This window comes from Saccopteryx bilineata, chromosome 6 (assembly GCF_036850765.1).
Source record: "Saccopteryx bilineata isolate mSacBil1 chromosome 6, mSacBil1_pri_phased_curated, whole genome shotgun sequence".
NCBI lineage: Eukaryota > Metazoa > Chordata > Mammalia > Chiroptera > Emballonuridae > Saccopteryx > Saccopteryx bilineata.
In genome coordinates this window covers 131607666-131621381 of record NC_089495.1, presented here as the reverse complement: position 1 = coordinate 131621381, position 13716 = coordinate 131607666, and the positions used below count along the sequence as shown (strand labels likewise).

Sequence of the window (13716 nt, the reverse complement as noted above, 5' to 3'; positions counted from 1 at the left end):
AGAGGAGAGAGTAAGACCAGTAGAGAGTTAATCGGCCAAATTGGAGGAGGAAAAAAAAGTATCAAGAATGAAGATAAGAGAAACAAACGAACAAATATAATAAAATGGGATAGGTTATAAAGTCTGCAGATTATTCTTGATTTTGAGAGGTTATCTTCTTGCTTTTTCTTTTCTCTCCCTCTTCCTGGTCGGTGACTCTGTACCCCGGGTTCTGCCCCTTTGGCACGCTCAGGTAGAGGTTTGCAGTTGATAAGTCTCTATGGCAATGTCATGTATTGTGCTTTAGTCTCGTTGGCAGTCGAAGCTCATTAGCATTTATAGGCTCCAACAGTGACAGAGTCCGTGTTCCTGGAGCCTTTCTCCTAGTCTTTCCTTCCTCAATTAGTAGCCTGATAATCCAGCTATGGGGTTGCTGCTGCCTCTGCCTGGATAGTAAGAGGCTCAAAGAGCTGGCAACTCCCCACTCTATTCCCACTCAGCACAGGGCTCTGGGTAAGGCTCAGTCAGTCAGAGCTGCTAGCATAATCAGGCGGGCTTTCCACCCACTCAAAGACCTCTGGCTCTGCCACTCTGTCCGGTAACACAAGCGGGCGCCCACTTCCGGGGCGCTTGGAGGAAACTCTCACTCACTGTCTGCGCGCGTAGACCAGGATATCCAGCCAGCAGTCTCACGCTCTGAGTGAAACCCCCAACCGCAGGGAAAAGTTGCAGCGTTGGAATTGAGTCTCGCTCTGTCCCCGTGCGCGGCTTTTGCAAGGTGCTGGGGCGGCTCGAGATTCCGCTTTGGCCCACACAAAGGCCCCTGACTCTGCCCCTCTGTGCGATAACACGGGCGCGCACTGCCGAGGCACTCGGAGGAATTGCTCACTCCTTATCTGCACGCGCAAACCAGGATATGAGGCCGGCCACGTTTCCCTCTGAGTGAAACACCCTCCAGCACGGAAAATCTCCACCGTTGGAATTAGTTCTCACTCCCTCCCGTGCGTGGCTTTCCCAGGGCGCTGGGGCTGCCCAGAGACTCTGCCCTCGGCCCACAGAAAGGCCTCTGACCCTGCCTCTCCGTGGGGCAACACAGGCACCCACTCTCGGGGCCTAGGAAGAAATTCTCGCCCACTAACTGTGCACCGACCAGGAGACCGGGTAAAATGGCCGCTCCGCTTTTCTTTCTTTGTTTGGGTTTGGCGCGAGTGTTAGCTTGTATTGCCCGGGTTGCCACAGGATCAGATTTTCCTCGGCTTGGATCTCCGTGCCACAGCCTGGTTCGGCCGTTTGTGCCGCGGCGGCCTGGATCTATTCACCCCCTTTGCCCGCCTCAGTTTCTATATTCACAGTTACCAGAGAAAGCTGCCCTGTTTAGGTTAGTGAGGAAGGCGGAGCATTTCTTATTCCCTATTTCCTTCGGGGTTTGGTTATATATTTAGCCAATTTTTCACTCAATAATACCTTTGGGTGTATTGCGAAGAATCTGGAAGCTCCAAGTATAGGTTTTTCTGTTTCTGGTTGAAGATCTTGTTGAGTTTAGGGGGAGATTTATCGGTATCGCTTCCTACCCCGCCATTACTCTGACGTCATCCTCCGAGTTGTTTTTTTTTTTTTTTTTTTTTTAATGCAAAAATGAAGCCATGTCCATTCTTTCTGGGGCTTACTTCGCTGGATATGATTTAATTCCATGAAGCTATTGTTTGGGGGAGCTGTCATTTTTATTTTTAAAGAAAAAGCAATCATTCCACTAGAAAAGAAATGAAAGGTATTGAAACAGTGAGTGATATGTTCCCGAGGAGGAAAAAGAAGAATGAGCCCCTTTGGAATGGGTGTGGGAGAAGTACCAAGGTGGAGCCAACCTTTCTTGTCCCTGGGACAGAACAAAGGTTCCAGGGACCTGCCTGAGCCCCCACCCCCCCCCCCAAGAGATTCTGACGAGGCTCAGGACCCTTACCTGTAAAAGCAGGTGACTTGTTTTCCCACTACGGTCTCCTCTATTCCCCAGAGTTTAGAATTCTAGGCTTTCCACATTCCTCATCCTCACCAGAGGCGTGTTATGACCAGTGGTAGGAGTCAAATAATTTAACAACCGGTTCTCTGCCCTAATGACTGTTTTAAGTATAAAAAGACAATATACCAAAGGGTAGTACACTGTCTCATGTATTTAATACTGAAATAAGAATAAAAGAGGTCCGTAAAACTAGATTATGTTATATGAAAGTTTCAAAATATTAAATAATACCTGACAAAAAAACAATAAAACTGTTATTTAAGATATTTCCATACTGCTTCTTGATTGGCGTCCTCACTTGCAATGGTTTTCACCTATGGACAGAATGAACATTCCTATGGGCTGTTGCTCAGATAACATTAAAAAAGAGTAAGGAATGTTGATTTGTGATTTCCGTTGGGCAGCTGCCCAGGTGCCCACCTTACAGAGAACCCTGATGACAACAGCCATTTTAACAACCGGTTCGCCAAACTCAATCAAAAAATAGGTATCGGTTCTGGCTGAATCCCACTACTGGTTATGACCCTTCTGATTTCAAATTTGCCTTCGTGTTTTCTATCAACGTCCCCAAAGTATTGGATAAGAATATGATCAAGTCCCTAAACGTGGAGATACAGTCTTTGTAAGAATGAGAATGAATAGATTGTAAAAAAAATAAAAACAATTCTCTTTAAATTGATTTTGGGTATAACACTTCAATGTTTTCTAATAAATACCTTGAACTGTACAGAAACTCCACATCTCAATGCCTACATCTCTGGGAAAATGGGTTTCCCCAGATTACAGAGCAGTACTCAGCATTCACGTGGGCTGAGTCCTTGCTTTAAAGCATAAACATCACTTACAGTCATTAGAGCAAACGCAGCCAGTGCCTACCTAAAAATTCCCTGGCTGGTAGTTTTGTTGTTTTTAAGATGAAACTGAGCAAGTCTTCCTGAACTACATTGCTCACAAAAACTAGAGGATCAGGGAAGGTGCAGATACTCCGGAACTTTCAGCTTTTTGTCTAGTGCATTTTCACCAATGAAATAAAAGTTGGTTTTACATCTCATTTACACCATCAAACAACTTTGACTTCTTGTTTGCTTTCCTGATATTCTTGTTTAATAAAAAATCAAATGCTTTTTTATGCTTCATATTCATTTTGAAATATCCCCTAATTTTTGTGTGCAGTGTATTTTCTACATGTGAGTGCAATTGTTCTGCGAATGTGCAAAGCCTTGGGATTCTATCTTTCAATGACGTAGGATCTACCACACTTCTTTGAAAAACCTGCAGAGATATCTCCCGAACACAGGGAGAAACTGGGCTTTTTTTTTTCTTTTTTTTTTTTTGTATTTTTCTGAAGTTGGAAACAGGCAGGCAGTCAGACAGACTCCTGCATGCACCCGACTGGGATCCACCCAGCATGCCCACCAGGAGGCGATGCTCTGCCCATCTGGGGCATCGCTCTGCTGCAACCAGAGCCATTCTAGCGCCTGAGACAGAGGCCATGGAGCCATCCTCAGCGCCCGGGCCAACTTTGCTCCAGTGGAGCCTTGGCTGCGGGAGGGGAAGAGAGAGACAGAGAGGAAGGAGAGGGGGAGGGATGGAGAAGCAGATGGGCGCTTCTCCTGTGTGCCCTGGCCGAGAATCGAACCCGAGACTCCTGCACGCCAGGCTGACGCTCTACCACTGAGCCAACTGGCCAGGGCCAGAAACTGGGCTTTTATCTTACTAAATGACTGTCACATGGTCCGTTGTTGCTCAGCCCAGAGTATTACAAGTTCACGGCTCTGCCGGCCTGTTTCAAAAGTTGAAACGCCAAATCTTTTTCTATGTTATTGACTTGAGGGAGAGACTATGGAAAAAATGGTCCTGGTTACGGAAGAGAGTACTCACGATTTTCTTGCCTTCTATCAACACAGTAGATGTATTTGTTTCAACATTCCGCAGTATCACACTTCCTTGCTTTTCTCTGTAGATGAATTCTTTATCTACAAGAGAGGAAATTTTAAAAAAGAAACATGAGATGTCAAAAAACCCACCGAGCCTTTGACAGATGTGAGTGTAAAATGAATGGACTACTTCAGGGAAAAAAGAATTGGTCCTACATTCCATCAAAGGGTCCTTTGAATGTGGGGAAATATATTTCGTTTCTCTGAACGTAACCTCCTATGAAGCTCATCTCTGATCCTAGCTCCTAGTCTACACACTGACATTAAACGCAAGCATATATATGCAAAATATTGTTGAACGATTCTATATCTTTTTTGGGTAGGACACACAGGGTGGACACAAACAACAGGTTAAGAAGGTAACTGGCACCATTAGACCGATTTCTTGTATCTGAAACTCGAGTGTGAAATCTGTATCCATGCACACATGTATTCCAGCACCTCCATCCTTGTGTTCATTTTGTGACATTATTTTCACCCAAGACTCTATGGTCCACACGATTGCCACTCAAGTACGTCTTCTCGTGTGCAGTCCAATGAGTGAGGTCTCAATGCGCCCGGCCGTTTTTGTCCCCGCAAAACGTATCGGCTCACAGACGAAACTGTGTTCACAGACCACGCTCTGCCAACCGCAGGGCATCTACTCAGCATGAAGTCATCTGTCCTCAGCTAGAATTCTGTCACTGCCTACAAAGATGACCTCGTTCCCTGCCCGTTCCACACGATTTCTGCTTGGCAGCGTCCACACTGAGACCTTGTTCGCACAGGACGGGGTGGCTGGGTACCAGCGTTCTCGCTGTGCTCACGTTCTATAGAGAACCCCCCCCCATCATCCTTTCTCCACTAGGACGCCCGCTTCCACAAACGGGGCCAACTCCTCTCAGTGGCAAGGAGAATCAAATTGTTATTCCAAGCTTATCACTCTCTTTTCTTCACCCGTGAGCAAGAAATTCAAATAGTAAAAAGCTTTATGAATGTGGAGAAAAAAAAAAGGCTTTATGAATGTGGCATGATGCCTGGAGGCTACCAGGGTGAAGAAAAAAAAAAGGACTATTAGAATTAGCAGTGATTTTCTCATGAAAAATAATATACAACCTTTAAAGTATTTTATGTAACATTATAAATAGAAGTACGTGGAAGGAGACGCGGTTTGGTTCACCAAGAACAGAAAACAACAAACACTTTTTTAAAAAACTATCATTTCTGTGATAGGATTATCTGAATGCCAAAATAGATTTCAGAATGCTACAAGCAGGGACCTATCTCACAGATTCAAAAGCTTCTTCCATTAACCAGATAAAGGTAAATAAAACACAATTATGCTTAGAAGTACAAAGCGCTCAGAAGAAAAAAAAAATGGATCCCATTTATGAATGGGGTGCGATGATGTTGATGGATAAAAAATAAAAAAAAGGCAGCTTTCTAACAGAGGACCTTAATGACTTAACTTTTTTCATGACTCACTGGACAACTCTGTGGATCCCCGAAAAACCTTGGAATGGATGGCGTGAACGATTACGGTGCGTGTTAATCCAGCATAGACAGAGGGTTGCATTGCGTTAATAATTGACATGTTTTCACAAGTTCTAGGAGGACTATTTACAGCATGAGGGAAATGACATTACCAACGGATGTCTGACCTCATCAGTTTCCTGTGAGAATAGTACAAGCTGTTAAAACAACAACAAATACCCTAGCAGGATCATAGTAAGTCTCGCTATAAAAAGGACGATGGAAGGTGTGTAGAGTCCTTGATTCATTATACCAAGATGTATTTGTGTAGGTTTAGAAATGCATTCTAGAATTTTTCCAAATTTTACTGTTTGATGATGGATACAGTTAAGCTTTTTTTTTTCTTTTATGCATCTTGATGCTCCTCTGACTTTGCCCTCACGTTGTTATGTTTACAAGGATTCTGTAATTTCCCTGACAAATTGATGTGGGTTAGGAAGAGCGTATGAGACTTTGTAACAAAACATCATGGTGCAAACCTGGCCTTGTCTTCCTGCTAGTAATTCCTAAACATGGCTCAGCCTTTGAACTCTGACTCCAGAGTTTAGAAGAGTTTTTCAGACTGGCTTTGGACCTGGCGTGTACATGACTCTGAGTAAGGCACCTACTTCCGTAATAACAATAACTACTCTGACCCATGCTGAGATAATTTGTGAACAGGGTGTGAGGTGAAGGGTCCCACACTTCATTCTTTTCATGTGTGGCTGTCTAGTTTTCCCAAAGCCATGGCTAACGCTGCCCTACCATACTTTAAGCCATTGCACATGCGTGATCTTACAGAATTTTACTCCACGACACAGAAAACCGATGCAACCATCCACCTCTGGGGTTGACAGGGTTGGAAAGTTCCATTTCTGTCTTTTCCTCCTGGGCCTTCAACCAGCCTACACGTCCAGTGGTGGGATTCAAATAATTTAACACCCGGTTCTCTGCCCTAATGACAATGTCTAAGTATAAAAAAATGATATACTGAAAGGTAGTTTATTATTTCATGCATTTAATACTGAAATAAGAATAAAAGAAGTAGATAAAACTAGACTATGTTATGAGAGTTTTTAAAATATTAATGAGAAAATATTAAATAATACCTGACAAAAAAATAATAAAACTGTTATTTAAGACATTTCCATATTGTTTCTTGATTGACATCCTCACTTGCAATATTTTCCACCTACGGACAGAATGGACATTACTATAGGAAGTTAGAACACGCTGTTGCGCAGATGAAAGTTAAAAAGGAGTAAGGAATGTCAATTTGTAATTTCCACATTGGGTGGCTGCCCAGGGGCCCCCTTAGAGAGAACCCTAAAGACAAGTGCCATTTTAACAACCGGTTCACCGAACTCAACCAAAAACTAGGTGTCGGTTCTGTCGAACCCGAATCGGTGCAAACGGGCTGAATCCCACCACTGTACACGTCCTAGATTCCTCTGAGGTCAGGCAGGGCTAGAGGCCTGATGTCTAGCACCAGTTGGGTCAGAAGCGATGTGCGCTACTTCTAGGTTTGGCTTTTTTCCTCCTAGCCGCTCAACTAGAATACATTTTCCAGCCTCTTGGGCCATTAGACGGGGCCATGTGACTGACTCCACGCCAAGGGGAAACACAGGTAGACGAGATGTAGCTTTCTTTCAGTGCCAGCCTCCCAAAAACCCCTAGGAGAAACTCTCTGTCCTCTTCCTGACGCTGCCATCACATTGCAGACGACTCAGAGCCCTTACAGAACCCGCTCCCCTCCAGAGGACAGAATCCCACTCCCCCCAAATGACCATATGATATAATGGTCACAGCCGGCCTAATCCACACTAATGCAACCGGAGAAGCAATAATAACACCCGAGCTGTCAAGAGCCCAGGCAGACCCGGAGGATTCAGGTACAAGATGAAACTGAGCTCCTGTGGCAGAAACTGGAGACTTCAAAAGGGGTTGTGGCAAATAGTCCCAAGCTGGGAAGCAAGATTCAGACTGGATTTCTTTTTTTTTGTATTTTTCCGAAGTGAGAAGCAGGGAGGCAGTCAGACTCCCACATGCTCTGCCCATCTGGGGCCATTCTAGCACCTGAGGCAGAGGCAATGGAGCCATCCTCAGTGCCCGGGGTCAACTTTGCTCCAATGGAGCCTTGGCTGTGGAAGGGGGGGAGAGAGAGAGAGAGAGAGAGAGAGAGAGAGAGAGAAAGGAGAGGGGGAAGGGTGGAGAAGCGGATGGATGTTTCTCCTGTGTGCCCTGACCAGGAACTGAACCAAGGACTTTCACAGGCCTGGCTGACATTCTACCACTGAGCTAACCAGGGCCCTGAGGTGCACTTATTTTTTTAAAAAAAAAGGAAAGAAAGAAAGGCTGAATCTCGCTCAGGTCAGCTACTGTGTGGCTGTGACTTGTCACATTTGCATCTTCTCTCCCCTGTTCCTTGGTGGTCTTAAAAAGCAACACAGCTTTGCAATCAGGGTAGTCATTAAATCCACCAGTGCAGAAGCTACTGAGGGGACAGAACAGCTTTATAGATCTCCCGGAGCCCCCATTCTGTAGGACTGCCATTCCTTCATCTGTCTGACAGTTTCCTGGAAACCCACACGCTGCTGGGCTTGTCATTATTTGATTGACTCAGGGCTTGCTCACCACAAAAGCCTTTTCCCTGGGGCGTTTGTCAAACACAATCCGTGACAATTGTTTAAAACAGCAACTGCCTGAGGTGATAACGGTTGCAGTAAATGAAACGTTGACCGAAAAAGAAAAGAAAAAAACCAACCTACCAGGGAAAGCTAGGGAACAAGATGTCCGGGAGAGTTTTGGAAAACTTGGACATATTACTGAGACTGCACAAGGCTGTGTTCACATGCGGAGCGTCTGCATGCAGCCTAGGGTATTTGGGAGAATGCCCTGATTTCTCTCCCCTCTGGCTGACCTTGAGACTCCAGAGAGCAGGAAACAAAGACCCAGCAGGGTTGTCCCCTGCGTGCTGCGGCTGTGCCCGGAAGTGCACACAGGGCTTGCTGGCAAAGGCTGGGAGCTTTATGGGTTCCAGGAACTTAAGGAAATCATCTCTGTTTCATAATTCTAGAGCCACTAAGCTAACCCAGCAGAGACTTCTGTGGCTGCCCGCGAAAAGAAGGCAGACTTTATTAAATTAGTTCAGGAGGCCATTAGACACACAAACAGCAACAAACAACAGGCAGCAATAAGCACTAAGGAGAAAGATGATTTGATTTCCAGAGTCACCCCACGGGATTGTGGAAAAATATACAGTATTTAACCAAAACCATGGGACACGCAGAGAAAGAAGACGGTTGGTCCATATGTGGGAAGAAAAACAAAAAAAACTCAGCAGTTAATAAAACAGTTCCTGGGGCAGTTCAGACATTAGACATGTTAGGAAGAAGGTTCTTTTTTATTATTCATTTTTATTTTTTTGACAAAGAGAGAGAGAAAGTCAGAAAGAGGGACAGACAGGAAGGGAAAGAGATGAGAAGCATCAATTCTTTGTTGCGACTCCTTAGTTGTTCATTGATTGCTTTCTCATATGTGCCTTGATCGGGGGCTAGAGCAGACCGAGTGACTCCTTGCTCAAGCCAGAGACCTTGGGCTTCGAGCCAGCAACCATGGGGTCATGTCTATGATCCCATGCTCAAGCCAGATGAGCCTGCACTCAAACTGGTGACCTCAGGGTTTCAAACCTGGGTCCTCCACATCCCAACCCTATGCTCTGTCCACTGTGCCACCACCTGGTCAGGTGGAAGAGGACTCTGGAATGAACTATTAGGTAAGTGAAATGAGGCAGTCAGAGAAAGACAGGTACCTTATAATTTCACTCCTATGTGGAATCTAATGAACGAAATAGAAACTGACTCATAGATGGAAAACAGAATGACAGCTGTCAGAGAAGAGGGGGTTCGGGGGCTGGTTGAAAAGGTGAAGGGACTAAGCAAAGAATAAAACCGCCTAGACAAAGACAACAGTGTGGGGACTGCAGGAGGGAGTAGGGGAGGGGGAGGTGGATGTGGGAGGAAGGGGGATAAGTGGTGATGAGAGGAGACTTTATTTGGGGTGGTGAATATACAATACAATGTATAGATGGTGCATTATAGAATTGGACACCTGAAACCTATGTAATTTTATTCACCTATGTCACCCCAATAAATGCAATAAAAATTTTTTAAAAAGAGAAAAGAAATAAATTAGTTATATGTTTAAAGAACTAAACAATGCCATGTCTCAAAAACTAAGAAAAAAAGAGAGAGAGAGAAAGGGAGAGAGAGAAAGTGATGTGTCACTGAATAGAAAATATCAATGAAGAAACAAAAATGACTGAAAATAGCCCAACAGAAAATCTGGAGTTGAATGCCCAGTAATTGAAATAAGTCATTCAAGGGTGCAAAAAATAATATTTGATCAGGCAGCAAGGAAGACGCAGGGAACTTGATTATAACTGAGATCATCCCATCTGAGGAGCAGGGAGGAAAACGAGAGTTTCAGAGACCAGTGGGACGCCGGGCATGACAACATACACGTCACAGGAGCCCACAAGGAGGGGTGAAAGGGGAAAGGGCAGAGGTTACAGCTGAAAAATGATGACAAAACACAGAAGAGAAGGGAACCCTGCTGGACTCATTCTGTGGGGCCAGTTTCACCCAGACACAGAGACAGCACAGGAACACAGCTGACCAATCTCTCTTACGAATACAGATGTGGTTTAAGAACAGGTTTCCAGAGACCCAACCAACAATCCCCAAAACACCTGACTTGGACTCCTATGAAGGTCATCAAAACCAGGAACATCTGAGAAATTTTCACAGCAAGAGGAGCCTCAGGAGACTTGAGGACTGAGTATAACATGATAACCTGGATGAGACCCCAACATAAAAATGGACATTATTATTATCATTATCTATCTATCTATCTATCTATCTATCTATTTATTTATTTTTAAGTGAGAGGAGGGGAGATAGTGAGGTGGACTACCTCATCTGCCCCAGGATCCACCAAGCAATATCATCTGGGGCCAATGTTCAAGTACTGAGCTATTTTTAGTGCCTGAGGCTGACCAAGCCATCCTTAGTACCTAGGGCTATGCTCAAACCAATTTGAGCCACTGGCTGTGGGAGGGAAGAGGCAGAGAAGGAGAAGCAGATAGTTGCTTCTTTACTGTGCCCTGAACTTCTTTTTAGTTCCCTCACTGGGAACTGTACCCAAGACATCCACACACTAGGCCAACATTCTATCCACTGAGCCACCAGCCAGGAGGAAAAGGGACATTAAAAGTCAGGAAATCTGCCCTGGCCGGTTGGCTCAGTGGTAGAGCGTTGGCTTGGCGTGCAGAAGTCCTGGGTTCGATTCTCGGCCAGAGCACACAGGAGAGGCTCCCATCTGCTTCTCCACTCCTCCCCCTCTCCTTCCTCTCTGTTTCTCTCTTCCCCTCCCGCAGCAAGGCTCCACTGGAGCAAAGATGGCCTGGGCGCTGGGGATGGCTCCTTGGCCTCTGCCCCAGGCGCTAGAGTGGCTCTGGTCGCAGCAGAGTGATGCCCCGGAGGGGCAGAGCATCGCCCCCTGGTGGGCAGAGCATCGCCCCCTGGTGGGCAGAGCGTCGCCCCCTGGTGGGCGTGCTGGGTGGATCCTGGTCGGGCGCATGCGGGAGTCTGTCTGACTCTCTCTCCCTGTTTCCAGCTTCAGAAAAATACAAAAAAAAAAAAAAAAAAATCAAAAAGTCAGGAAATCTGGCCTGACCTATGGTAGCACAGTGCACAGAGTGTTGACCTGGAATGCTGAGGTTGCCAGTTTGAAACCCTGGGCTTACCTGGTCAAGGCACATATGGGAATTGATGCTTCCTGCTCCTCCCCCTTCTCTCTCTCTTTTCTCTCTCATTCTCTCTCTCTAAAAATGAATAAATAAAATCTAAAAAAAAATGTCCGGAAATCTGAATTAAGCATGAATTTCAGTGAATAATGATGCATTGATATTGGTTGGTCAAGGGTGATAAATGCACCGTCTTAATTTAAGAATGGGGAAGTCTGAGTTGGAAGTCTCCTAAGACTTTGATGTTGAGATGTTTCAGATGCTGCCACCCAGAATGTAGTGTGTGTGGGGGGAGATAAAAACAAAAGCATACATTCTTGGTCAGCAAGGGACCGTTCTCTGGTTTCTGACTCTGTGATGACAGAATGCCATGGGTTTTCAATCCCATTCTATTCACCAAACATTTATGGCTCCTAGTCTCCCAAACTGCAGTCTCTTTTCACATATTCCCTTGGACTGCACATCCCCAGGTACAAGTGCAGGCAGGGGCCAGGGGTTAACCCCACAAACTTCAGGTTCCAAAAACTCATCCAATTTTCATAGAGTCCCACAGTACACACACACAAAAATTAATGCTATGTATTCTCCCTTTGCTGTGTCATCTTTTAACCGAAACCTAACTACAATTGAAAAGATAAACTTAGGTATGTGTCATTTAGAGAGGCTCTTTCCAGATGCCGTGTTGCATGGTCATGCTCAGCCACATGGTCTTGAGGTTTTGGGGCTGTTAATGATCTGTTGGACGGAAAAGAAAGAAGGACCAGACGAGAGTCATACATCATACAAATGAGGTCCCGTCTGTGGACCCTTTGACTTAGCTATTTCTGGATTCCATCTCTCTTCTTCCACATCGCACCTGACTACATTAAAAAAAGAAAGAAAGAAAGAAAGAAATCAAATCGTTGAGGCTCTTGGCTTTTGGCAGAAAGCACCGTTCCTGCTCCAACGATCCTGTGTCACGTTGCTAATGTTATTATAACTGGGAGGCGGCTAAATTTACACCCAAGGTAACATCCCCTGTGAACACGCGAATGAATAATAAATAGTTCAGCGATCAGGAAATCGCACGCCCCCCATTAACAAGCCAGATGGCATCTGTCTCCGCCTCTGCCCATGTGCCGCAGGCATGTGGTAGATCCCATGGAGACATAGGCCATGGGAGCAATCAATCTCTTCGCCCGCTGACCTTACAGTCAACCAATCAATTCTCTGGACAAGACGAACAGGAGCACCCACCATCGTTGTGATGTGCATCCTTCGACACAAGGGGGCGCTACTTCAACACTCCTCTAAGCACAACTGAGGCTTCTAAAGCTAATTAAAAATAATAGCGACGGAGGACTACACAGTTCTTCTGTGTTCGTAGGTGTTGGCCAGCAGGGACTGTTCCGAAATGTTAACATTTTACTGTTCATATCACTGATGATCCACCAATTAGGAGCACCGGATTTTAATCCCAGTCTGGGGGTGGGGGGGGAGGTTGATGAGGAGAGGGGAGAAAGAGGGAGAGGGAGACAGAAACCTCATGCTGCTCCTGTAGGTGCCCCGACCGGGGATCAAACCAGCCACCTCTGCATTTTGGGACGATGCTCTAACCCACTGAGCTATTGGCCAGGACACCTTTTATATATAGTCTTTGAAAATGTAATCCTACAGGTTCAACGATAAAAACATATTCCAAAAGTTCCTTATCTAGAATCATGGCTGGGTGACGTGCATTGGGTGTTTAAAGGCAATTGGGTGTCACGAGTGCGTGTCTCAGTTTGGAAGCGTAAGCGAAGAAGCCCCATCACCTGCCTCCCTGTGCCCTCTGGAGTTGACGTAAGAGGAGGCAACAGCCCATCCTGTTGGCTCAAAGTACTAGGGGATGGTAAGGGGGTATCCGGTCTCAATGGGACCTTTCCTGGTTTTTCTGAAAGAGCCCCCCTCACAAAGCTTATAATATGGTCAAAGACCCCCAGTGTTGCCATGAATCTAAGGGAACTCACCTTCTTTGTTGGGTCTACCCAGGTGGGCATATCATCCCCTGTGCTCACGGGCACCCCCTGGTGAAGAATCACCCTCCAGTAAAAGTGCTGAAGATCCCGGGATAAATGCGTACGTAATACACCTGGGTAATGACACGTCCCCATACAGTAAAAACCCTCCATCTCTAGTCTCCTTCCGTCCTCATCCCCCTTTTTTGGGTCAAGTTAATTATGTTAAATGAATTCTCAGAGCTTTCATGTTCGTAACATTGTCCTGCCGCTTTTCAAAAATTAATTCATTCCTTCCAGACAGGGACGCGCAGAGCGGCTCGACTCTCGGAAAAGGGATGCTAGTCAGCACCTTGAAGAGGTCCACTTATGTCGGCTTCTTTTTTTCTTCCTGAAATATATTAAGCTTTCCAGTGTTTATCCCTGACAGAGAAATGCTGAACAACACATCTTCTGTATCTCATGAACAATTAAGACGGGATACCTGTGATGTTAAACCTTCACAAAGCCTTC

The 13716-nt window shown here is 45.5% G+C and overlaps 1 protein-coding gene across 5 annotated transcripts in view; it reads right to left on the bottom strand.

Annotated features, from left to right (window-relative positions):
* DPP6 (dipeptidyl peptidase like 6) overlaps positions 1–13716 on the bottom strand; it is a 590008-nt gene that overhangs the window by 172041 nt on the left and 404251 nt on the right. For all 5 annotated transcript variants that reach the window (XM_066235792.1, XM_066235795.1, XM_066235791.1 and 2 more), the window contains exon 4: positions 3875–3969. In XM_066235792.1, coding sequence (XP_066091889.1) covers positions 3875–3969 — 95 coding nt within the window. The remainder of the gene's footprint in view (positions 1–3874; positions 3970–13716) is intronic.